General features: G+C 41.5%; 1 protein-coding gene across 5 annotated transcripts in view; it reads left to right on the top strand.

Moving 5' to 3' along the window:
- EYA2 (EYA transcriptional coactivator and phosphatase 2) overlaps nucleotides 1-21501 on the top strand; it is a 90091-nt gene extending 68590 nt beyond the window's left edge. For 4 of the 5 annotated variants that reach the window (XM_042832472.1, XM_042832473.1, XM_042832475.1 and 1 more), the window contains exons 10-16: nucleotides 7465-7554; nucleotides 13875-13933; nucleotides 15476-15636; nucleotides 16617-16731; nucleotides 17345-17466; nucleotides 18258-18358; nucleotides 20912-21501. In XM_042832472.1, coding sequence (XP_042688406.1) covers nucleotides 7465-7554; nucleotides 13875-13933; nucleotides 15476-15636; nucleotides 16617-16731; nucleotides 17345-17466; nucleotides 18258-18358; nucleotides 20912-20992 — 729 coding nt within the window. In that variant the 3' untranslated portion in view covers nucleotides 20993-21501. The remainder of the gene's footprint in view (nucleotides 1-7464; nucleotides 7555-13874; nucleotides 13934-15475; nucleotides 15637-16616; nucleotides 16732-17344; nucleotides 17467-18257; nucleotides 18359-20911) is intronic. The other variant, XM_042832474.1, reaches the window with a different exon arrangement.
- The last annotated feature ends 3509 nt before the right edge of the window (nucleotides 21502-25010 follow it).

The following is a 25010-nucleotide window of genomic DNA, read 5'->3' as shown; positions in this document are numbered from 1 at the left end:
CCCTTGAGAACTATTAGTTAATTCAAAGTGCCACGGTGTTGCTTTTTTTCTTCTTCTCTCACTTGAGATGTGGCCTTATATCACTATTGCTGTTCAAACATCTGAGAGTTTTCCATTCCTTTGACAAACATGAGCCAAAGTGCTTAAGGACATCTGTTTATTTTATTTCTTTAATGAGAAAACCTTCCAATTTCTTACTGGCTCAGCTGTGTTTATTTACATTTTGTTAGTCATGTGTGTGGGGCACCTAGGGATGTTAAAAACCTGCAGAGGCCTGTATGGAGGGCTGCTAGCAGGCATCCTGGTCAGAAAGGCAGAACAAACCCTTCCTAAGGAAAACACAGTCCTTGGAACTCCATAAAATAGATTTTCAAAACAAACAGAGCCTAATTCACCCAGTAGATCATGGATTAAGTCAAGATGAATACAATTTGGAAAGGATTTTCTGAGGAAGTTGGAGATTTTTTTACCCACTGGAGGCTAAACCTTGTATTTAATGCCTTTTTAAGTTAAATTAAAAAAGCGTTCAATCACTGCAGGTAATAAAAAGGTCTGATACTTTAGACATGCTGCTATATCAATTATTATTTCATTATTGGAGAGAAGGGAGTAAATAATTCCAGCCATTTGATTGTTTCAAATGTGTATTTCAGGAGCAAACATCTGTGTTTATCATCTGTACTGGCTCAAGCAGCAGCAGAAATGGCAAAACCAGACCTAGGACAGCTTAGATGCTGGGCATGAGAGATGCTCTGAGCTCATGTGGATGTAACCTCTTGTACTAGAGCTTAGATGAACCGAGGGCTTCCTAAGCAAAATGCATGTGCAGCATTTGGAAGTATTAAAGGATTATTTCTGACATAAAATCTATGGGTTAAATTGTCAAGCAAGTGCAAGTAAAGGGAACTTGCTTTCTAGTATCACTGAATCAGGCTTTTGATTTTAAAGGTGAAGAATATTAAAAAAACAAAAAACAAAAAACAAAAAAAAACCCACAAAGGGACATAATTTGGATTAGGAAGTTGCATGTGAGGATTACACACCACCATATGTTTGCACCACGCTTTTGAGGAGTTTTGTATTTTTCATAGAGCTATCAAGAGCTCACATAGAAATACAGTGATTTTCCTGTGAGTAGAGCAAGGCAGTGAAGATGTGTATGGTGTAAATTCCACCCTTTTTTTTGGCATTCATGCCCTACCAGATAAAAAGAAATTACTTGTGGACTTCTGTTTGTGAATGTTCCCTGTAACTGCTGTGCTTTAACACTGATAGACAGCTAAGTACCATACACCAACATTCTCACTCCCCTTCCCTAACAGTTGCTAGTTAACTCCATCCCAAACAGTACAATTAGTAAATAAAAATAGCTTCCGTTTGTTTTCAAGCATTACGACCCAGCTTTTAAAATGTATTTAAGTACTGCATTCCCACAGGGCTGGACTCAGTTTCAGAACTCATTGGTTCAGATGCTGGATAAATTAGAGTAGTTATTACTGCTTGTCCCTAAGCATAGTTCATTTAGAGAACCTTTTCAACCTCCTTGTGCTTCTTGAATGTGAGGATTTAATTCCTGACATTCACATTTGCTTATTGTAGTAGTTTCCAAGGAATAGTACCTCTCCATTTCAGAACAGATATATGCCAGCAGAAGCACAATCCTGTAGTAAATAGTAAGCAATACCTTGAAAGTGTCCCCCAAATAACAGCAGTGGTGAATATGCAAAAGTACCTGAAGAAAGGAGTCCAGTTGACTTTTGCTTTCTGTCTAGCATGGATCTGTCACAAGATTGCACTGTGATGACTAGAGACTATTCCTGTAAATTCAGTAGATTGTCTGATAAACCTTGGTACGGTAAAGTTTAGGTCATAGGATATGTCTTCATTTTGGGGGCCAAAAAGTTTAGAGCTTGAAAATTAGAAAACTGGGTGGTAAGAACCATCCTCTGTCAAAAAGTTTGAAGTGTTGTCCCTTCCAGAAGTACTTGAGTACTTAAAACAACTGTTCTCACAAATGCACGCTCTTTCACTTGAAAAACTCTGAAAAGCAGAGTCCAGCAGTAATCTGCTTTTATTAAATAAAAGACAAACAAGACTAAGCTAGTTAAGTTTAGTAAAAGAGCTAAATGTGTTCCTATCCTCAAAGAGCCATAGACTTAAACTAGAACTGATGCACAAGGTTAATATTCCTGTTTTATGGGAAAGCCTGGTTCACGTCTCAAATTCTGATCAAGGTATAAAATGTTACAGCCAGAGAATGATTATTCTTGCAGGCTCTCTTTGTTGAAACATGTGGCCCAGGCACTTGTTCCTTTGCTTTTTTTTATTGTTATTATTTTTATACAACCATGCTGGTCCATTTTTTCGGGAGTTTCCAAGTAATTAAATTCAATTAAAACTATTAAATTCTTTCTTTTGGTGACAACTTCATTATTAACAGCTAACCACAAGGATGAGATTTAGCTTAGAAAAGCCCTTGATTGTATACTAATCCGTCTCTCACCTCTGGCTGACACCTGTGGCAGATAAACCCTACAGAATAGGAGTCTGATGAATACTCTTAATTAATACTTTCTTCCTTGTAGAAAAGTAATTATTTGCTCATGGCATAAACAGGTATTTGGCAGGGATTTAAAGAGACTGATTGGTTTTAAATAGAAAGGCTTTGTTTTGTTGGTGGTTTTTTGTTTTTTTGTTTTTTTTTTTAGGGTGGGGAAAGGGAGGCCTGAATTCAAGTTCTGCGTTCAGGATGACTTTGTCCTCGCATTTTGAGTGTCGGCTTAATTGGCACGTTGCTAAATAGGAGCAGACTCAGACAACAAGCTGATTTGTTATCTGTCTCATAGGAACGAGCTTTGCCCCTTTGCTAATGGCCTGCAAGTCTGAACAGTGTCTGAACAGGGTACCTGTAAGGCAGAGGCTTGAAAATGGCTGATTTGGAGCCAGGATTGGGGGTGAGAGCGACTTGCAGTTGAGAGATTGCCAGAGATAATTCTGCGTCTCGCTTCCTCTCAAAATTACGCTCTACAAGAGGGGAGAGCTGGCTGTGGACATACAGCCAATGGATTAGTACTAGCTGCAGGTGTTAACAAATACATGTCTTTTTAATGCGTACTTTAGGGCAAGTATAAGTAGTTTATGAAAAATCCAGCTAAGTGTTTCAGGAGCAGTGGTAAGAAGGCCTTGAAACCAAGCCATATGGGAGGATGCTGACAGTGCAGTTTGAAGTGTAGCTAATGGGCTTTTTGTAGGTAATGCTACTGTAGTATTGAAAATATAGTAACACAGGCTTCTGTGTTTAGCCCTTGAGTAAGAAGTGTCCAGGGCTCTACACAGTGCATGCTGCAAAATGTTCACAGCTATTTGTACTCTCATTAGATAGATTAAAGCTAATTTGAATGGGTCTAGACATCCTGTGTTCCCTTTGTTTTGCTGCAGTACAGGGTAATCTGAGTTTCACATGGCATGAGCAGTCCTTTCTTCCAACTTCAATCCTCTGCTTGTTCCATGCTCATCTCCAGTCTTTGTGGAAGTCATCTTTAGGCAAGGACAGACTGAAGGCTGCTCATCAGGCTCCCTTCAGCCACCTTCTGTGTCATATTGTTACTCAAAATGAGGAGAGAAAATTAAAGCAGAAACTGAAATGAACTTTAGGATGAGATTAGTATGTAGGACATATGTGAAATAAAACTGCAATTTTAACATGGAATGCAGATCTCTGAAGTAGTTCAGAGAGGAACAGTGCATGCAACTAGCCAAGTTAAAAATGATATTCAGAAAAAAATTACCAGCTCATGCTATTGAAAGAAAACAGTTGAGAGATTGTTCAGATGATCTCCAGAGGTCCCTTCCAATCCCAACAATTCTGTGAAAACATGAATGGACATTTTTGCCTTCCCCTGTGGAGTGTATCACAGTCTGTTTTCCATGTTTTCCTCTAGCAAGGCTAGCTGTTGAAAGGGCAGAAAAACTTCTCCTAGGCAAGCAGATACAGGGCTGGGTTTCAGCTGTGCCTCACTTTCAGTAGAAGTTATCTTGTTCACAGTGTTGTCAGTGGTAGACAATAGCACCCCAGTCTCTGTCACATCTGTGACAGACAAAACAGGGAGACACGTCCAAGGATGTTCTTTACGGCAACCATACTTGATCAAAAAGGTTAAAAAAAAAAAGCATGTCACCTTCTTTGTACATTTTGATACTTATGAAAAGATGTCAGGGGCTTTTTACCCTTCATCTCCTTCAAGATGAACAGAAATGGGCAACTGTGAAACTGCTATCCTTGTTCATTAAAAGTGTGTGTTGAGGAGAGAAATCCCAAGGTCTTTGGGAACAAATACTTTGAAATGAATACTGCTGCTGTGATGCTTATTTCAGCCAGCTGGTGGGAAGAAGTCTATTAAGGCTGTGTGTTGTCAAGCCAGGAGCTGAGCTCTGCTAGAGTGCCTGGTTTGTCATGTCTGAGGACCAGAGGGAAGCACCAAATGTAATCTGTAGGGCTGTTTATTTTCAGTGCTGAAGGAAGTTCCAGCAGCATGCACTGCAGAGGTGACACGCACAGAAATACTGTGCTACTGGAGGTTTTATTTGCAAAAGGAGTCTTTTGACTGTTTTCTGTCCTGGCCTCTCATTGTCCTTGTTTGTGAAAGCAGGACTCGTACATGAGCAAAGGGCAGAACTTTGCTCTTCTAATGTTACTGACCAAGTACTCAGGGCTGAGTTTTTAAATGAATCTGTTTTCACTGTAAAAAGTGGTTCCTGGAGGAAATTTGATTTCAAGCTGTCTGCAGTTCTTTTGTCCTTGGGCTTCTCATGCCTCAGAAAGCATTGGCTACATCTGTTACTGAGGAAGTTTGTTCCCAGGGCTCCAGGGTGCACTTTTCCTATGGCAGGACTTGTTAGCAGGGGCCATCGATAAGGATGCAGCAATTTTACATTGCTCTGCTAACCTCACACTGCTCTAATACTGGCATTAGCAGTCTGGAAGGGCATCCCCTGCAGTACAGCAACGTTTGTTAGTCTTGCAGGGTTTCTGCGCTCAGGAAGAGTTCTTCATTAACATCTTCAGAAAAGAAATAATCGTAATTCTCTTTTCAAATCTTCATGCAGCATACAGAGAATTTTGACAACACATTAATTGATACATTTTTGTCATTTTTGTGCTTGCTCATCAATCTGATTCTCCTGTTTATTCACATTTAAATGGCAAGCTGAAGGAAGGGACTGTGCCTTTCCTCTTTGTGGGTACAAACTCAAGCACAGTGGGGTTCAGAGCTGGAACTACTGCTTCTAGATGCAACAGTAATGCAAGTGAATAACTGCTAGTGGAACCCTAGCCTGGTGCCTCTAGACACCTATGTCTTACTGGAGTGCTGATTTGCCTTTTAACTTTATCAGCCTGAGACTTGGAAGTATGCCTTGTTATAGAGGAAATATCCATACTGTGAGAGCACTGATGCCAAATAATTTCCCCAAACGACTTCCCCTCTGGGTGGTAAAGTACATTTTTCTGTTTTATTTTCATTCCATTATATTCTTTATCTCAAGAGAAAGATATAGATATATATATATTTCCCCTCTCATCTACACTTAAATTTCCATATTGTTTAGTTTAAGAGAAAGTAACTTCATACACTGTGGAAATGTTTCCTATTCTCTGATAGTGATTAATAGCAACAAATCTAAAGACAAAACATAAAGAATAAATGACAGATACCAACAAATGGGACTTCCTTAAAAAGGTTTAAAGGCTAATGATCCCTGAAATGTATAAAAATAAATTGCTTCATTAAAAACTATTTTACAAAATCATTTCTTTTTAGCAGCATATTTTCTTCAGAACAGTTCCCCTGTGTAACTGCATCTGGGTAGTAAAATTTGATTCAGTGCTGTTCACGTGGACCCACATAGGGTTAGATGCCCTAATTGTGCCTTGTCCCTGTGCCTCGTCAGAGGAGCCGGAGAGGGCTTAAAATTAGGCATGTTCAAGGTAAGGCTGTTGCAGTTTCCTTTTTGCCCAGAGGTGAGAGTGCCCTTCTTTCAAAGGCAGCAAGAAACATGTTTAAACATGAGTGACTGGGCTTTTCTTTAGATGGGCACAGTGCTTGTGAGTCATACGCATGGCTCAAACCACAGCCACTCTGCTCTAATTAAAGAGAACTACACCAGGAATGCGTAATAATTAGGTTAGCATGTAATACACCATCCATGTCAACAGCATCTGCCGCAAAGGTTGATTGAAATGTCCTCATCCTCCAAACACTCTGCTGCCTCTAGAGCTCCTCAACTAATTAATTACTACCCTGTCCTACAATAGCACTACTCCACAGAAATCTGCAGAAAATTAGAGCAAAGACTACATATAAATCTGCCCCGTTTTAGCATGGCTTGTAACATCAATGGGAGAAAACCACCCACATAAACATAAAGATGAGAGATCCCTGTCCTAATGAAGATGAATTACAAATAAAAGCCTGTTGTGGGAATGCTGTTTTTTCAAGTTGTCTGTTGTTTAAACAGACACAATACTTTTTAGCTGAGTGCTTAGCCATAGACCATTATTGCTTGAATTTTTGAAGTGTTTAATGAATAAGAAAATGTTCTGCTAGAAATATAGTTTGCCTCAGAACTTTTCTATGCTTTTGCTATCAGTTCAGGAAGAAGGTCAGTTGTTCAGGGGAGAGACGTGGAAAAGTGACTGAGACTCATGCAATATTGTAGTGCAGCAGGCTGGGTACAGCAGATCACATGATTGTATTTCAGAGTGACAAATCTCCAGGGCTGTATCCAGTGCCCACTGAGCATCTTTGAAGCAGTAAGTCAAGAGCTGTAGGAGCCCCATGGCTGCTGTCCCCATCCAAGAGGGGACGGGACCGAGAGCTTTACTGGCCAAACGGAGTCAGTCTGGTTGGCTTGGTCTGATTGCACCTTTTAGAGAAAAAGACTTAAGGTTTGAACTCCTGAGTTTTGGTTTCAGATTCTGCTCACCATGGTGCTGCTTGATGTTAGAAGTCTGTGTTCATGTGTTAAGAAAAATGCTGGCCTCTTATGGATGGCTTGAGGGACAGAGTCAAGGAAGGGGCACCCTTTGCAGGCTCTGTTGCTCATAACTATTCCCTTGCCACTCAGCACTGATGCTATTGGAAACCAATTCTTGGTCTAACCTACTGAAACAGTTCTTAAACAGCCTTGAGTGTTTAAATGTCCTTGTTAAACTCACCTGCATGTGCAGGCTGAAAAGTGTGAGATTAATCATATACATCCTTAAAAGAATAGAATCTGATTACATAGGAGAGCAAAAGAAAGGACAGGAAAATCATGCTAAGATACAGTTGGGAAATGAAATTATTGTAATGAACATATCTTCAGAAACAGGAATGTATAGATCTCGTGTTTGTCTGAGATCTCCCACCTCCCAGAAAAGAAATAGATGTAAATGGAAAAAAAAACGTGATTCTCCTCCAACAGGACACGACAACGTCTGTGCGGATAGGTCTTATGATGGAAGAAATGATCTTCAACCTTGCAGATACACATCTGTTCTTTAATGACCTGGAGGTATGTAGCTGCTTATTTTATTTAGCATCTCTCTTTCTAATCATTTGCATCTGGTCTACAAACTTGCTTTTCTGGCCAAGAAACTTTCAATATTGACCCCTAAGAAATGGTCCTTAGATGGTTATATTGAAAGCATACTATACTATGTCCCTTTGACATCTTCATTCTGTTAAGGATTTTTTTTCTAAATACATACTAACAATGATGGCTTTTGGCAGTTTTACTAAATCTAATAAAGAGGACGTTACTGCTGCTTCTCTAGAAATTTGCTATCTAATAATTTTATTAAGCTAAATTAGCATACATCCTATGGAGCAGTTAGCAATTAGCTGCAATCCAATGCAGAGGTTTTAAACGTGTTCTCTGTTCTGCACACACAGATGGAGCAGGAGGTCTGCTCAAGCACAGGAATACTGCAGGATGAAATTATATGAGATGAGTTTCTACATGAAAGACTGAAAGGGAAAACTCTTCCCTGTCTGCAGTATGGTTAAATCTGACTAAGTATGTCTTATAGAAATATAAAGTCTTATAGAAAGTGAAAATCCTTTTGAATGTACAGTAAAATCCAACCAAAGTCATGCAAGCAAAATTCTGTCACTAGCTGAGAAGCAGCTGTACAGTGCTGATGAAAAGCTGTTTGCATTTGGAATCAGTAGAAATGGTCTGAATGAGTCATCTACAAAGTGTGTAGGGTGGGTTTGAGCTGTAGGTACCTTGGAGTCTGAGGAGAAAGATCTGGCACCCCTTGGCAGGCTCCTGTGGTCTCTACTTCAAAAAGGAAGATTTTATTCATTTTTTTTCCTGCAGTGGATAAAATGGGAGAACTTTTTCTGTACTTAGTGTACTTAGGGTGCAGGAAGTGGAAAGTGAAGTCTGTCTCCAAGGATAAAAGAATAGAGAAATGCTGTTTGGAAGTCAAAGGTTCTGCTTAGGCAGCAATAATATTTAATAGAATCATAGAATATCCGAAGTTGGATGGATTTCGCAAGGATCAAAGGGTCCAACTTCCAGATCCACACAGGCCCCTTGAAAATCAATCCTTGTTTCTGAGAGCATTGTCCAAATGCTTTGTCAACCCTGGCAGCTTGTTGCTTGACCACTGCCCTGGGAAGCCTGTTCCATTCAAAGCCAGTATTTTTCACCCATGAGATCTCAACGTACGGTGTCACAAAGCTCTTTATCTTGCAGAAAGCCACATGGAAACCCTCTGTCCATCTAGAGATCTGCTCTCTTGGCAAAACTTTTTGACAAGTTTTCCCCTTGCTTAACATCTTACCACTCTAAAACATGGAACAAGCTAGCAAATTGTCCAGCCTCAGTTAAATTCTGCACTTTCATCAGTCAGTAACAGCTTCTAGCAGCCTCCTTAGGTCAGATTTGTCTTCCATGGCCTCTTAAGTTCTTCAACCATTACAGTAGAGCTAAGTTTTTAACTTAAAAGAAGTCCTTTTTTTTTCATTTGTAATTCCTAGATATTAAGGAAGCCAAAGCTAAACAAAAATCACTCAGAGATGGGACTCTGTCATTCCAGCAGGACCACATAACTGAGTAAGAGCTAGTCTGGTAAAAAGCTGAAGTTTAGCATGGCTTCTCCAAGTAGAAGTCAGCCTTCTACAAAATATCTGGGCTTCATCTCCAATGTAGGAAGAGAGATAGATGCTGCAAGACATACCTGTTCAGCAAAATATTAGAAAGATTGCCTCTAAGTAGCTTGGGCTACAAAGATGCTAAGTAAAAACATTTATTTTCCTAGTGCTATTTGTTTGCTACGTTAAGAGAAAAAAATCTTGCTGATTTTTTTGGGCTATCTTATCATCTTACCTTCTTTTATTAAAAAAAAAATTGAGAAACACAAAGTTGGCAGCTGGACTTGGATGGCTCAAAGCCATGAAAAACTTCAGAAATTTCAGAAACAAGTAGGATTCCAGTTAGCCAGAGCAGAAACAAGCAAAGAGAGAACAGAGCATTGTGAGACAGCTTTTTCTTCAGCATGCATGAAACAAACCAAAGATTTTTTCAAAACCAGACCAAGGTGTTTTGGTTTTAACTGAATGTTTTCAGTAATGAACATGGAAGATGAGGAAGAATTCAAGAGAAGTGAATGTTCTTTACATATGATACTTTCCAGTAAATTAAGCCATTTAAGTTTGGAAGAATTTGCAACAGACATCCCTCCCTGTTCATTAGCCATCCAATTCTTTCAGTGTTGGATGGTAAGCTAAAGTCAAGTTTGAGTATTCACAAAGTGATATTTAACGACTGTGCATTAACAAGTATTGGGTTTGAAAAAGACATAGTGAATGATACTTTAAAAAAAAAAAGACGATGAAAAAGAGGAGGAACACGCAGAGAAGCTGATTCAGGTCTAGAACCACAGGGCTTACCGTGTACATCAGCACCATCATGTGGTATAACACTGAGCTGTGCAGTACAAAACAAGCTACAGCCACAGCGGGCTGAGACTGTTTCTGGCTGTATTCTGGGTTGAGTCAAGGTGCAAGAAGCTGTGGCTGATAAAGCGGTAGGATAGTTACACTGTTCAAGCATAAAACAAGATTACTTCGTCAGGAAATGTTAACCACAGCAAAACATTTCTCTGACATAAATGCATAGCCTACTTCAGGCATTCTGGGAGGGCCCAGCAAGCCTGGAGGGAGCAGATTTCTTCTATAGTACCACGCCATCGTCTTGTCCAAAATACTAAGCTGCCCTTTGCTTTGCTGTTCTTGCCTTGAAAACAAACAAAATCAAGAGGATGAGTTATTCCCACTGATGCAGACCGTCAACTCAGCAGATGACAGAAGAGTAAATAGAAGGCTTTTTCAGAGCTTACTTCTTTAAAACTGTACCAAACGGGTGCAAGAAATCAGACCACTTTTAGTCTGCCCCTCTGCCCTGTTGTCACCCTTACCATGAACGTGATCCACACTCAGTGCCATCCTACTACCTGGCACTCTGTTGTCTGTCAGGAGTTTATGTGCTCTCGGGGTTGTCCTGGAGAGGATTCAGGCAACTGGATGCTTTGCCTAGAAGCATTTTGCCTGCTATGCCAGAGAACAAGAATCTTGATGAACCAGCAGATCCATTCAAATGAACTGCTAAACTCACCCTGTCTTGTTGCTGCACTCTAGCAGAGGCACCAGTTTCTTATAGGATTCACTCCAGGCCTCAGGCCAGCTGAATAGGAGGCTGACCATCCATCCTCAGGGCAGGTGGGTGAATGCAGAAGCCCTAGGTCTAGACTCTTACTGAACACTTCAGGTCTTCTTCTAGAAAGATTGTTTATGAGTTAACTCTCAAATAGCAGAATTTAGAAGCTGGACTTCTTTCAAGCTGTTTCAGGTTGGTGGGGTAAGGTTGATACTTGTTGAAGCCCAGTTTGTTGGTGTGGCTGCTTTGAAACAGAGAATCAGGGCAGCAAACTTTGACAAGGGTGCTTAAGGCACGCTATGACACAAGCATTGTCCCATGCTGGAGACTGTTAGCAGCACAATGCAGACAAGCAAGAACCTGCGTTTGCTGAGCCACATTTTCAAATTGTAAATGTGGGTTTTTCCTGCACTAATTCACCTACTCACATCGCACTTAGGTGCTTTTTGGCCACATCACCTCTGCTTGCAGTTGGAACAGTGCAGACATACAGATGCCTATGGTCTACAAACAGGCCATGCAAAGTGTTGCCTACAAAGGGCTCTGATCACACTGCAGAATGGATGGGCAAATACTCATGTGGAAGGAAGTACTCTCACTCTTTGTTCACTTCTGAGAAATCATGGAGAATAGGAACTGCCCAAGATTACAGATCAGAGAGAAGCTAAAATATGGACATTCAGCATTATATCTTTTCCCCCTAGACTCCTTTTGTTCAGAGTGCAATACTGGCTAAAAAATAGTGCATTTCACTCTCAGTCCCTCTGGAGATATTATTGCCTAGCTCTCTGAAAAAAACAGGTGTGAAAAACAAGGTGGACCAACAAAGGGATGAGGAACTAACAAGTGAGGGGGTTAGCATGTTTACAGATTACTGCCTTTCAGAGCCGTCCCTGGAGGTTTCATGTTCTGGGAACTGTTAACTCTCACCCTCAATCTTAAAAAGGGATGCAAGCTTAACAGATCCACTAGACGAATCCACTAGCTGTTTTTTAAGGATTATCTAACACACTTCTGATACACAGATGGACAACGTCCGTGTTGAGAGACATACCTTGAGAACATTCATAAGTGGTAACTGAGTTTCTCCGTGCATCCTTGGGAACAGCTTGTGTTTCACAAGGAGGCAGCAGAGGCTTTCTCTGAGCCTGCAGTACAATGTTAGAGCTGTGTTAGCCCACGTTCAAGGTTTCAATCCCACCTGGAGACAGGTCATGTATCACAGGCCGGCCTAGAGATGTCACAGCAGAAAAAACAGTTCAATTCCAGAAGCTAGGAGGAGTGGCTGAGGAATCACACATTTGGCTCAGTTACAGGCTGCACATGCCACAGATCACGTACCTCTGAGATCCTAGAATATTATTTTTAAAAGCCAGCAGATGTGGAAACTGGGATTTCCAGTTTCCATTGCAGACTTCATTTAGACAACCTGGACCTTCTTTTCAGCAGCCCAGATATCCTGCCCTGGTTCCCCACTCACTAAGATTTCAAGGAAATTCTGCAAGAATGAAAAATTAGTCTTGTAACCGAGTAGTAAAACATGGTCCACATTCTTGCTTTAACCAGCTTCCCCATGTTTTACCCAGTAACTTGATAGGCTCAGCCAGTGGACTATGAGGTAGCGTCTCACCAAGTGTCATGGTATTTTATGAAGTCAGAAATGTGATAGCTACTATTGTCACACTTCAGTGTACAGAACAATTCATTCACAAATGAGAAAAACAGATCCCTCCACACATACCTTTCCCCTGACTTAATGCCCTGTATCACACAAGTGAACCAGAGTGGACTGCATCAATATTATCCCAGCATGGCTCACAACAGCTAAAGGGAGGGGGAGGTTAAAAACTGACAGTGGATGAAGGAGAGAGAGGTGCCAGCAGAAATCTGCTATTCAGCTGCTTGGCTCCGCTTACACAAAACACACACCTCAGCAATACACTGATGAAGGGAACTAAAGAGACCAGAACAAGATAAAAGTGGATGGGTTTTGGAGAATTACCTAGAGTAAATGCTGTCGTTATTATGGACAAGAGCCATCCATGACATTTCACCACTGAAATCAACACTGGTTACTTGTTTGGGGGATTTTGTCCTTTTTGAAAGGGCTAGTTTAAAATAATTCATAAAGCCCATAATTGTGTGGGAAGATATTACAGTACATACTGTGTGCTTTGCACACAAATATTACAAAATACTGACATTGGAAAGGATAACTCTACCTGCAATTTTTCTGACTCTGAAGAAGATTCCTTTTATCAACCATGCTTTTGATTTTTCTGGTTGAGTCAACCAGAACAAAGCATAGTGTTTGCCAGCTTGAAGGTTTTCTGTTTTGTCCTTACCAACAAGGATTACAGAGAAAGTAGATTAAGGTGGCAGGAGGGAGCTTACTGATTTCTCTCTAATGATGATGCTAACACTAGGACAGAAATCACAGAAATAACAAGTTTTTAAGGCACAATTCAAACAGTGAAGAATTTTGGAAGATACAGAATACATATTTCATGCAGGCTGAGCTCCAAGTATATATTCTGGTTGTATTTCCCGGGCATCGATTTCCTCCCTCTTGACACATCGTTCCTTTAGTGTGTTTGTGGCATGGAGCTATGAAAGAGTGCCTTCTTCAGTGCTTCAGCACAGCTTCCCTGTGCACCAAAGGAAGCTGAACTCTCTCAGTGTGCACTGGAAAAACACCAGCAGGACAGACGTATCTGGAAATTTCTGACAGACAGATCTTCTCTCCCTGTAATTAAGTGAGCATACGCCTCCTGTCCAAAGCAATATTTTCACGAGGGGAGAGGCTGACAAATCTGCACTTATCATGTACACGGAGTTTACGGAATACAGTCTTCCTGCCTAAAGCACCAGCATCCTCTGTCCCTTCTGTCTGCTTAAGAAGGAGTTCACTTGCTATACTACGCAAGAGCTGCTATGTCTTTAGATAAGAGCTGGCCTCGTACACCACACACACAATAAGTTTTTACACAAGTGCTGTGTAGCACTTGTAGCAATTAACTGACTACGCTATGCTAGACAGTATTGGCAACATGGAAGATTTTATCTTAGCGTTATCCTTAAAGTAATTTTTCATCCTATGAAACATTTTATTTTTTTCCCAAAACATTTATTTACTGATTATTTCTTTTTTTTCATCTACTCCTCAGGACTGTGACCAGATCCACATAGATGATGTATCATCAGATGATAATGGACAAGATCTAAGGTATGGGATCTCCAGGCTGGAAGCTGCAGGTCAGGTAGTCCTCAGCTGTTTGAAAATAGCAGGAGGTTGGACAGTGATATAGAGAAATCTTTCTTGGTTATGTATCTTCTCTGCTCCCTGGCTGCACGCTGTCTGTAATTGTTAAACACAGGAAGAGCACAGAGTTCTTGTTCACACGCTTATATGCCTGTACCTACTGTAAAGCCCTGACCTTGCTGAGTTTCAAGTCATTCTAGGGAATGTTTAAAATCAGATTGAACTTCAGTCTAACTGCACCTGTTTCTGATATGATTTAGCCAGCCAGCTGGCACAGGTGTTCCCAAATCATTTCAAAACCAGTTTGAAAGGTTTCCCACTGCCCAACCGGAATGAATGGGCTTTCTAGTAAAGACTGTGGACCTTGCTAGGTCAGATCGTCGTCAGTTATAAACACGTACCAGAACTGTACCAAATATTATTATCACCTGTTAATCATATCCATAAAAACTATTTCTATTTACCTTAACGTTGCTTGCAGAGTAATTTGCCATTGGTGCAAAAATAGGGTATGCAGAACTCATACAAGGCTGAATGCAAACATTTTAAAATAACAAGAGCCAGTACTGCCTCTTTGCATGTCCCCCCAGTCCTTTTCTCAGGGAATTGATCCACCTGATTCACCTCAGTGCTGAAGAAATGCTTACACCGATTCAAAGAAAGGCACGTCAAGGAAGACTCAAGACAGGAACAAGTGCCTTGTCACAGATCAGAGGATTACTGCATTCCAAGATATTTAGAGTGGTTGTGGAACTGTCACTGGTCCCCATCCATTCTCGTAATTATTCAGGAGTTGCTTTGAAGTATTGTTTTTTAATTTGTTTAAAAAGCATTATATGTTGCAGGCATTTAAGAGTTAGGTAATTTCTTAATATTTTTATTCCTTGATTAATGTTTTCAGAGCAATATAGCCAAGCAGTCAGCAAGGTAGCGTCAGAATTTTGTTCCCTTAAGATTTTAATATTTCTGCAGTTACCTTAGGTGCCTGGATAAGAGGCAGCTGAGGATTTTCAGTGACCTGAGGACAGTCAGATGTTTTGTAGTCTAGTGAACCTCAGGACTGGCAGGAAGCACTGAACCTATGCTGTGTTTACAGTAAGAATTGTTTATTTTTTTTTCAATCTGTGCAAGTAGCCCTGTTTTCAGATGTTAATGTCTGAATGGGATCATGGGTCTGGCAGCCTGCTTGATTCTTTAGCCTGGAAATAAATCATTCAAGTAAAATAAAAATAACAGGCCACAAATGCCCTTTTAGATCTTTTGGGTATCCTAGTTGCAGACACAAGTATTACACATTGCAGTGTAGCATTAGGCAGGGTGGCACACACATTTCTGGGGCTTGAGTGATAGCAGACAGCAATGATGAATTCCACTGTTGTACAGCTTGTCCCGTGTACATCTGTGCTGCTACTCGTCTCCATACTTCTTTCCAATTGTTTCCACTCACTGCTGGTGCTGCATAGACTGTAATTATAACGGCCTCTCCTCTTCCCTTCTTCCTTCTAGCACGTATAACTTCTCTGCAGATGGCTTTCACAGCTCAGCTGCCAGTGCAAATCTATGTCTGGGCTCAGGCGTTCATGGGGGAGTTGACTGGATGAGGAAATTAGCATTTCGCTACCGCCGGGTGAAAGAGATGTACAACACCTACAAAAACAATGTTGGGGGTAAGTATCTGCTGCCAGGCAGTAAGTGTGCCTTTTCACCCTCTCAAACCCTTCTGACCCTGCTAGGAATATGCTGCAGAGGAGGAGTAGAGAGCATAATGATAACAATACTGAGCTGAACAAGTCTTTCAGCAGTCATTCTGTACGGGATTTGCAAGAGCTGTGCTGAAATACTTGGTTTAGTAAATGGAGGACTCAAATCTGAATATGGAACTGTATTTGGTCATTTGTTTGGCAGAGAACAACCTTTTCAAATCTTCCAAAATGCCTAGTAAGCAAGCAAACAGTTCAAAACTCAGTAGACTGCTTTCTTCCACAGAAGAACGTATGGCTGAGTTTCATCTGAAGGCATTCTTGAATGCCTACTATCTCCCCTAAAACAATATCGGAAGATACCATGATGCCCTCAGATTTTTTGTCTCAGCTCGTTCCAGGCAATTCTTCCAAGAGATTGCTTTGCTTCTATTTTAGAACTTCAGTGGCAGGTCTCTGAGTAGAAAGAGAAAGAAGTAAATCTAAGAATATCACCACAGACCTGTTTCATTTTTGGAGAAATGCCCTACCCGCATGTACTGGAAATGGTGCACAGCTTTTCAGGAAGAAAAAGGACCTTCTTGGCTTCAGGCTTCTCTTAGCTCAAGCCACCAACCCCTGCGCAGAACTCTTTTGTCCTCTTGCCCATTTCCGTATGAGCTTTGTGCTAACTCCAAGAAGGATGTTTTATCATGGGCCTGCAGAGTGCAGGTGACCGATACCATTCCTTTAGAGAGGAAGGAAGCTGATCTCCAGTTGCACAGCAGTGTGTTGCAGTCAGGGCTTGTGTACCTTGAGGCAAAGGAAAGCAACCTGCACCAGTGACAGGAGAAGGGCACTGGAAGGGGCGGGATTCAGAACACAGTGAGGGGCCCTTTGGCATACTTACATACAAAAGCACTCAGCTCCCTTTCTGTGCTGCTGCAAAGATGTTTCCCTGCTTACAGGTTTAATAGGAGCTCCTAAGAGGGAAACCTGGCTGCAGTTAAGAGCAGAACTGGAAGCGCTGACTGATCTCTGGCTCACACATGCTCTGAAGGCGCTGAATTTGATACATTCCCGGTAAGAGCAGCTAACACAACTGCCTACAGGCTTGATCCAGGATCTCCTTTACTTTCCATTTTCCCCTTCTTCTAAACAAATTGAGACACATATATAGGACTTTGCTGGCCAAACCTGTGGGAGGCCTGTCTGCATATGTTTGTCAGACTTGTATTATTAAGGGTTGGGGGTCACTTGAGATGATGAACTGAGATGAAAAAAAAAAAAAAAAAAAGCAACCACTTTTTTCTTACCTTTCCTTGCCTACCTCATCTGCAGTACACCTTTCACATGCAGAGATTTGCAAGAGAGTAGGAAAGGGCCTTTTAATCCCTGAAGACATTCACTCAAGCAAAGCATGAACATTGCCTACATGGTGTTGAGGTTCCTGCAAAATAGATCCTGTCGTGTACAGTAAGGCTGCATCACTACTGCTGGATTATGTTTGGGCTTTTTTCATTCTACTGAGTTTATAAGGAAATGTTATCAATACTCAGGCTACAAACCTCTAGGTACTTAATCCCCCAGTGGCTTGGGAACTTCCAGTTGCAAGAAGTGTGTTCTTCTTGCCCTTGTTCAGTTTGAGGTAAGAAAAAGAAATAGATTGCCACCTTTGCTGACTTTTGTTTCCTAGGCCTAACTGTGTAAATGTGTTGGTAACCACAACTCAGCTGATACCAGCTCTAGCAAAAGTGCTTCTCTATGGACTAGGCACTGTCTTCCCAATCGAGAACATTTACAGTGCAACAAAAACAGGTAAGAACAAAGTAACTAAGGCTTCAGCAAAAGACTGATTAAACTTTTATCCCTAATTCAGGGACATCCACTCAACCCAACTGCAACAAATAACTAAAATAACAAATATGAACTTTAGCTTAAGATTCATGTTTACATCACACCTGTGATTTGCATGCTAACAACCCACACTTAAGCTAGTACAGACCACAGAAAAAAAAAAAAGCCATGTGTCTCTATGGGAAAGTAAGCCTGAAAAATACCCACCTTATGGAGCAGCATTTCGAATGCGCAGCTGCACCTTGCTAGGAGGGGGACAGTGTGGTTGGACCTCTTACAGAAACATGGTTTGGATCCTGTTACTTGCAGAGTCAAGTGCTGAGTGAGTTTTAGAAAAGCTGTGAGAGGAATAAATATTGACAGAGTTGGCTTGGGGCTTTTGTTTTCTGTCCCTTCTGGTATGACTTGGTTTGAATCTTTGAGGTTTGTATTTTCACGTTCACTTCTGCAACCAGAATGAATAGAATAGGGCAACTCAATACAATGAGTGTTACATCACTCTACCAACTGCCAGTCTAAGCCGTGCAAAGTCACAAAGCTTATGGAAAATTGGCAGCACCTGGAATTCTCCAACTGTTAAAGGTCTCATAGATTTCAAGAGAGAATCCATCTGAGATGGAGATCCAGTTGGGATCTTTAAAAAAGTGGGGAATGCAGCAATTAGTTTATGACGTCAGTTCCAGAATGCGAATATCAGCCCCAATTACTTTATGCATCCAGATAAAATATATGTCTTCTCTTCTGTTGCTCAGGAAAAGAGAGCTGTTTTGAAAGAATAATGCAAAGGTTTGGAAGGAAAGCTGTGTACATTGTAATAGGAGATGGTGTTGAAGAGGAACAGGGAGCAAAAAAGGTACAGTCTGTGGATGCCATTTTGGATTCTTCCAAGTTTACATTTCAATCACTGTTTCTCTGCTCACACATTTAATGAAGCTCCTTCCATTTGAAACAGTTTAGAATTAGACTCAATTCTTAACATGCAAAATACTTAATCTTATGAGCAATTTCTTACTGTAAATTCCCTCATCTTGGCAGTCAGTGAAATTTTTCAGATAGTTTCTCTATCGCATGTTCCAGGAATCATTCTTGCTTAATAAAGATCACTTTAAAACACATGAAAAGGAAAACTTCAGTATGTGGTTTCAGACAAGTAAGTAGAGTTAATTTTTGATCTATAAATGGTTTGGGTTTGGTGATAGTAGCCTGCTGCTTTTGACAGCCCAGTGCCATACTTTAAAGGTAGTGGGTCAGTGAACATGACTGCATCAAAGGCTGCTGGGCTCTGTGGTAATATGAAGATGGGGGAAGGTTCAGCAGTCTGGTATAGGCAGGATTTCAAGGACCCTCTTGCTTGTGCCTCCCAGTCTAAGCAGCTCTCCCATTTGCAGAGCACATTCTTTGCTGGGCTGTCACCTCCTGTGATTGATGACAACCATTAGGTAAGGCTTCTACACCTGAGCTTTATCAAAAAAAAGAAGAAAGGGAGGCAGGAGGAGGGCATGCAGAGAGTCTTTGACTGTTCTGCCGACAGCACTGATAATATCTCTTTGGTGAGTCATTTTTCCTCACCTGTCTGATGAGTGATAAATCTGTAAACACTGAACAACAGGATTGGCCAAGAGGCCCAAGTTTTCTTCTCTTTAAAGAACGAAAAGTAGATAATTTAATGGATGAGGTTTAATAACAACCATAGGAAGGGAAAGAAGAAGGAAATAATTCTTCCCCTTAACGTGAAATTGCAGATCAATAGATTCCAATCACTTCAGATGTCTGTGTTTGCTCGCTGTCTCTACCCACACTGATGAATAGCTTGAAGGAAACACTGGTTTACTCACAGGCAACATACCAGAGGGAAACTTGAGTTGTATTTAAACATCAGGGGAGCGTCAGCAGACATGCTGTAAAATAAACATCTGGGAACACTGGAGGTTTTTTTTTTTTACATTGGTAGGTACACTTGGAAAAGGATTTTCTCCCATCATCAGAATCATCTGTCTAGGAAGGACATGTTCTCTAAAGCTTTTTCAAAGTTTTCTATCCAGAAGTAGTATGATTACAGAGATAAACTCAGAAGCTATTCCCACACTGAGAAGATAACAAGCTTTGCCAGTTAGGCCTTTGTGTACCTTTGCTACTGCATAGTTATTACTGACTGCACAGATAATGGTGCTTTGGGAAGCTATGAAGATCACAACGTTGTTATAAAATCCAAGGGCAAGTAGGAGCTGTGTGCTTTTGACCTAAAGTAAAAATGTTCAAATTGTTTTGGATAAGGAACAAAATACCTCAGACCATAAGCTGACCTAGAAAAATTGAATTTAACATTTAAAAGCAAGGTCTAACTGTTTTGAGGTTCTTGGGATTGAAGCTATTGGTAATGATTACAGAACATTGCTGCCTGAACTATAGTTTCAGAGTAGTACTGGGACTTTACCAGCTTACAGTTTTCATCTTAGATCCTTGTTTCACAACGCTTATGATGCAAGCTTTGTTTTCCTGGAGCATATTCGCAGTTTGCAACAGGTGAATCAAGACATTACAATGAAGATACAGTGGGTCACAGTTCCCACATTTTGTCCAGATGCCAGGGTGCCAAGTGGCACTGAGTAGACCTTGGAAATTTGTATAAATGACTTTACATTCATCACCATTAACATGAACTGTAAAACAGGGAGGCAGAAGCAGAAATGATAGTCTTTAAAAATGGGAATTGAAAGACCCTCTTGAGGACAGATTGTCATATAAGCCTATTGCATCTTTTCCCAATGCACTAAATGCACAATTGATGTGAGCAGTCCCTGTCTTTCTAGGAAAAGCAGCATGACCTATTGTTCCAGTTAATTTGGAAAAAGAATTAATTGTTTGAAAGCATTTTGACACTATGTTATTGTATTTTTGCTTGCATTTCTGTAAGTCTTGATAACTTGATTTTACTTCACTTGACTGCAAAGTGCTGGCAACAGCTTTCACTGGTGGCAAATAGGACAACTTTGAGCCTCATGCTATAGGAAGGGATTATGATGCTTTCTGGAGAGAGAAAGGTTATTGTATAGCTTGATACTGTAGGCAAACCTCACTAAGTGGCAAGAAAATTGCTTCTAGGAGTACTGAAATTCTAGAAACAGGAAGAAAAAGAGGGTAAATTTAATGGTCTGCTCATACCTGCATCATATCCCACTTTGTGGCAGGTCTCTTTCCTTTCTGCATAGTAGAAATGTATCAGCAACAGAAACTTCCTACACCCTTCCCTGCTCTGTGAGTCTCCTTGCCTGTAACACCATGCAGCCTGTGGCCCAAAGCTCTCTTCCTGAGGGTGCAAACTCAAACTAAGAAACTTATTTTCATCTCAGAATTAAACAAAACAGAAAACAAACAAACAAAAAAACCTCTTTTGGTTTTGCTCTAGCACAACATGCCATTCTGGAGAATCTCTTGTCATGCTGACCTGGAAGCTCTTCGGCACGCCTTGGAACTTGAATATTTGTAGCAGACCCCAACATCTTAGCACTGTGAGGGCTTCACTCAAACTGTTACATCGGTTCCACCTATTCCTCAGCATTTTCTTGTTAAAAAAATCCCACAGCAACTGCAGTTTTTCTTTTTTTGAAGGAGAACCCTTTCAGTGGAAGCCTCTAAGAACTTGCAGCCAAAGAACATTCTATCGAGTCCTTCCTTTGAACAGAGGAAGAGCCTTCAGATAACTCTGGGGATCCTGCAGTTACATGCTTAAGCTGGGTGCATAGAGCTGTAACTGCCCTGTGGCCATCAACGAGAGCCCCCAGAAGCCTTGGCTCTGCTTGTCAGTTTTCTTGCTTTTGAAAGGGGAAGAGGAAACACTCAAGACTGTGAGCGTACTCTGCGCATAATACATCATATCACGTTGGACCTTCTGCAAATAAGAGTGAAACTGTTGATTTTTTGTCCTGTTTGTATTTTTTTTTAATTTATGAACTAATCTCATTACTCTGGTATTAAGTTCTGTACCTGTGTTTTTAATCTGGCTTTTTGGGGTGGGTGGGTGGGGAAAGTCCTGCCATTCTAAATTAAGAATTCATTCTTCCAGGACAGTATCTGAAGAAAATCACGTTGTGTACATTTATAAAAAGGACACATGGGACTGTTGGTAAGAACCATAGCTGCGTTTTTAAATCTGACATGGATGGTCTGTGGATTGTGCATGTGTCTACATGGTGCCTTATGCTGCCATCTCAGTTTGGGTGAGAAAAAAGTACCCTGTGATGAGTGAAAGGCATTAAATAAAAAAACAAAAAGTTCACATCTGGGGGATTAGATTACCTGCCTTCTCTTCTCTCCAGCCCCTTCTCTCCAGCACATCTAGCGGTGCACGGAATACACACTCCCTGTCTCAAGGCAGAGTTGGACTAGAAGTGCTCTGAGCACAGCCTGCGCTGTCCTGCTTGTTGGTGGGGCAAAGAGCGGCTCTGTCCTCTGAGAGAGAACACAGACATTCAGAACCAACTTGTCTTGCAAAAGAAGATACAGGGTAAACAAATATTGCAGGTATGCATATTTATTTTTATGTAAATGAATATATCTGCAAGCAAGCTTCAGCTTTAGGACTTCTGCTGAACTGCACAGTTAATTCCTGCTGTCAGAATATTTCAGCTCTTTGGGTTTGGTTAGGTCTCTGATTGGCATTCAAAACTACTCTCTGTTGCTTGCACCAAACAACCTCAGAAGGATCACAGCCTTATTGGAGCAAGATGTTTGGGGGAGAGAAGCAGAGGTAATACAATCTCCTTACCTATCGCGTGAATCGGGATCGAGCATACAGGCATCATACAAGTTGAGACCTACATGAGTGCTGCACAAGTCTGAGTCGAGACTCCTAAGTTCTACGAACACTTGCATCAGGAAGCTGATTGATTGCTAGATCTGAGGGGATTTTCCACAGGACTGAGAATCTCACCTCAGGATTTGGCTCAAAAATTAGCAGCTATGCAGCACCTTTAAAATACATCAGCCACGTTTGTCAGCAACAGGCACAAACAAAACCATCCTGTAAGTGCATGCTGTGGAGGCATTTGCAAAAAAATGCTCTTTAGGCTGAGTACAACACAAAGCAAATTACAGGGTGATTTCTCCAGCAAAGCTGTTGCTTGTCTCAGTGCCTGCCAAGAGGGAAATCCAGCAGAATTTCTCCCTTGAGCTTTTCCAGCTACATGAATGTCCCAGGTAGGAAGTTCTATTACAAGTCAAAGGAATCAAACTCAATGGAGAACTGACAGATGCTGGCAAGACAAGCACACCAACAAATAAAGCCTCAGAAACAAATGTCAGGAATGGCAGACTCGTGAGAAAGCAAGACATCAGCTTTTAGCACCCTGTCAATCAGCTAATCGCTCTTGCTTGATATTCCAAATCTAACATCTGCCTTATTTGTGTCAAGAGAACTGATTTTTCCCCCTGGGGCTTCATAGATTTTGCTTTCTGGATGTATTTAGAGATTCTCCAGTCAAACGCTCTTGTTCATACCTCCAGACTTCTTGGCAGGATTTGCTCTCAGTGCCTGCTGGTGCTCCACTTCCCATTACTGTAACTGAGTTCTCCATATTTTCCCAGCTAATGATTTTCACTTACCCACAGTTAACAGCTGATCAGGGCCCTGCATGCCAGCATTAGGAGTGCCTGTTTGTCAGGCCGTGCCGCTCCCTGACAGTGTCAGCAGCAGGTGTTGGTCTCTCTAAAGCAGCAGGATCAAGGTTCACTGTTGCAGAGAATCTGATGGCAGGAAGGTATCTATAACAGCTTTTTTACACATGAACACACGTGGAAAACACACACACACACACACACACACACACACACACACAGGCTTTGCTCAGCTTTGTTACCTCCCTGTGAACACGTCCGTAACAGCTTTTCACTCACAAAATACACAAGGCCTGAGAGAACACACGCGCTTAGCTCAGCATTTTCACCTGTTTCAGTGTGTTTGCACACAAAGTCACAGCACAAAGCCCTTGCTCAGTCACATCATTAACCAGATCTGAAATAACAGAATACAGTTTTGTCACATAACCACAGAACTGCCAAGAAAATTGTTGCAAAAATGTACTTCACTGCTGGGGATGGAAGAGCACGTTGTAATCATTTTACCAGTTTCCCGTACTGCATTTTTTCCTTGCAAGATCTCACGTTTAACCACAAGAGGGCAGCTGGGCTTCACCATAAGCCTCCTCTACGCAGCTGAGCAACAAACCCTGGTTTGGTGGCAGTCCATCTCAGAACCCTGGAGTCGCTGCCATCTTACCCAGTGTGAGCTAAACAGTGCTTAGCATTTCACCATTTTCCTTAGGAGATACGACTGGACAGATGGAGCAAGCATAGTGGAGCTGACAGACTGGACAATGAGCAAGCACAAGGGCAGTATAACAATAACTTACAAAAGGAAGGAGAACAGAAATCTCATAGTTTCCAAAATACCTCCAGTGGAGGTGCAGCCGTATGATTGCTTTTAAAAATTATCTTCTGTAATTTACACAAAGCAAGAGTAATCATTCAGAAGGACTTCGGTGGCATGGCTCCATGTCTCTGTGTAAAGGACAGCAAAAAAAGCACATTTAGCAGGATGTGAATTAGCCTAGACTGAGCACAGCTTGTGAACTGATCCAACGCTGCCAAGGAGGATGAGAGCCTTGGACTCTGGAAGGACTGCTATGGTAAGCTCCATCCAGGCCATCTGGGGACTAAAGCACAGTCTCAGAGCATCCTGAATGCTGCATTAGCACATACTTTCTGAACAGTGGAGGACTCCTGGAGCTGCATTAAAGCTAGGAAAATATTGCCACCTCTTGGTAAAGTTTTGGATTCAACTGGCACTGATAACACCAACATCAGTCTCCTCTTGAGTGAAGGCTCAAGTGAGAATGGAAGATCACAGTACAGAAATTCCTAAGCTCGTGCTCTAAGAAAAGATAAATGTTGTCCCCCAAACCAGAGAAACCAGCAGTAATGCACGCACGTGCCTCTTAGGTTACAGCAGAAGATAGAAAACCCGAGGCGCACCCACTGCTTGCAGCTGATGGGTGAAGTTTTCCCAAGATAACACATGACCCCAGAGGCTTCTCATTAGTCACACTGCACCCTGCCCCCAGCAGCTGAAGACCTAAAGATCAGCATCACCCCCTGCAGTCACCACAATCCAGGCAAAGCCCCTGCAGGCTGGATTCTGTCTTCAGTCCAGGACTGAGCAGCAAATCAGGAAGTGTACAATCAGAACAAAGCAACGTTCCCAGCCCACGGGTTGTTCCCAAGCTCAGCTCCCAAGCAGAAGGGATGCACTCCACAGGACAGAGGTTACTCTATATACAAGTGAGATGGTCGTGGTAATTCAACTTACATTAAAGTAGGAGCCTGTCCTTTACGTTCATATCACATCAGTGTCATCTCCCCCCACGTCCAAGCCAGAAGCATATTCTTCCTTCACTTTTAGTTAAAATCCTCAGGGGAAAATAGATAAACAAAGACAAACAAGCGGGGCA

The sequence above is a fragment of the Centrocercus urophasianus genome, unplaced genomic scaffold, assembly GCF_019232065.1.
Source record: "Centrocercus urophasianus isolate 14NV4802_14NV808 unplaced genomic scaffold, USGS_Curo_1.0 seq_38, whole genome shotgun sequence".
In the NCBI taxonomy this organism is placed as follows: Eukaryota; Metazoa; Chordata; class Aves; order Galliformes; family Phasianidae; genus Centrocercus; species Centrocercus urophasianus.
Note: the sequence above shows the minus strand (reverse complement) of the source record. Positions and strands in the feature narration are given on the sequence as shown.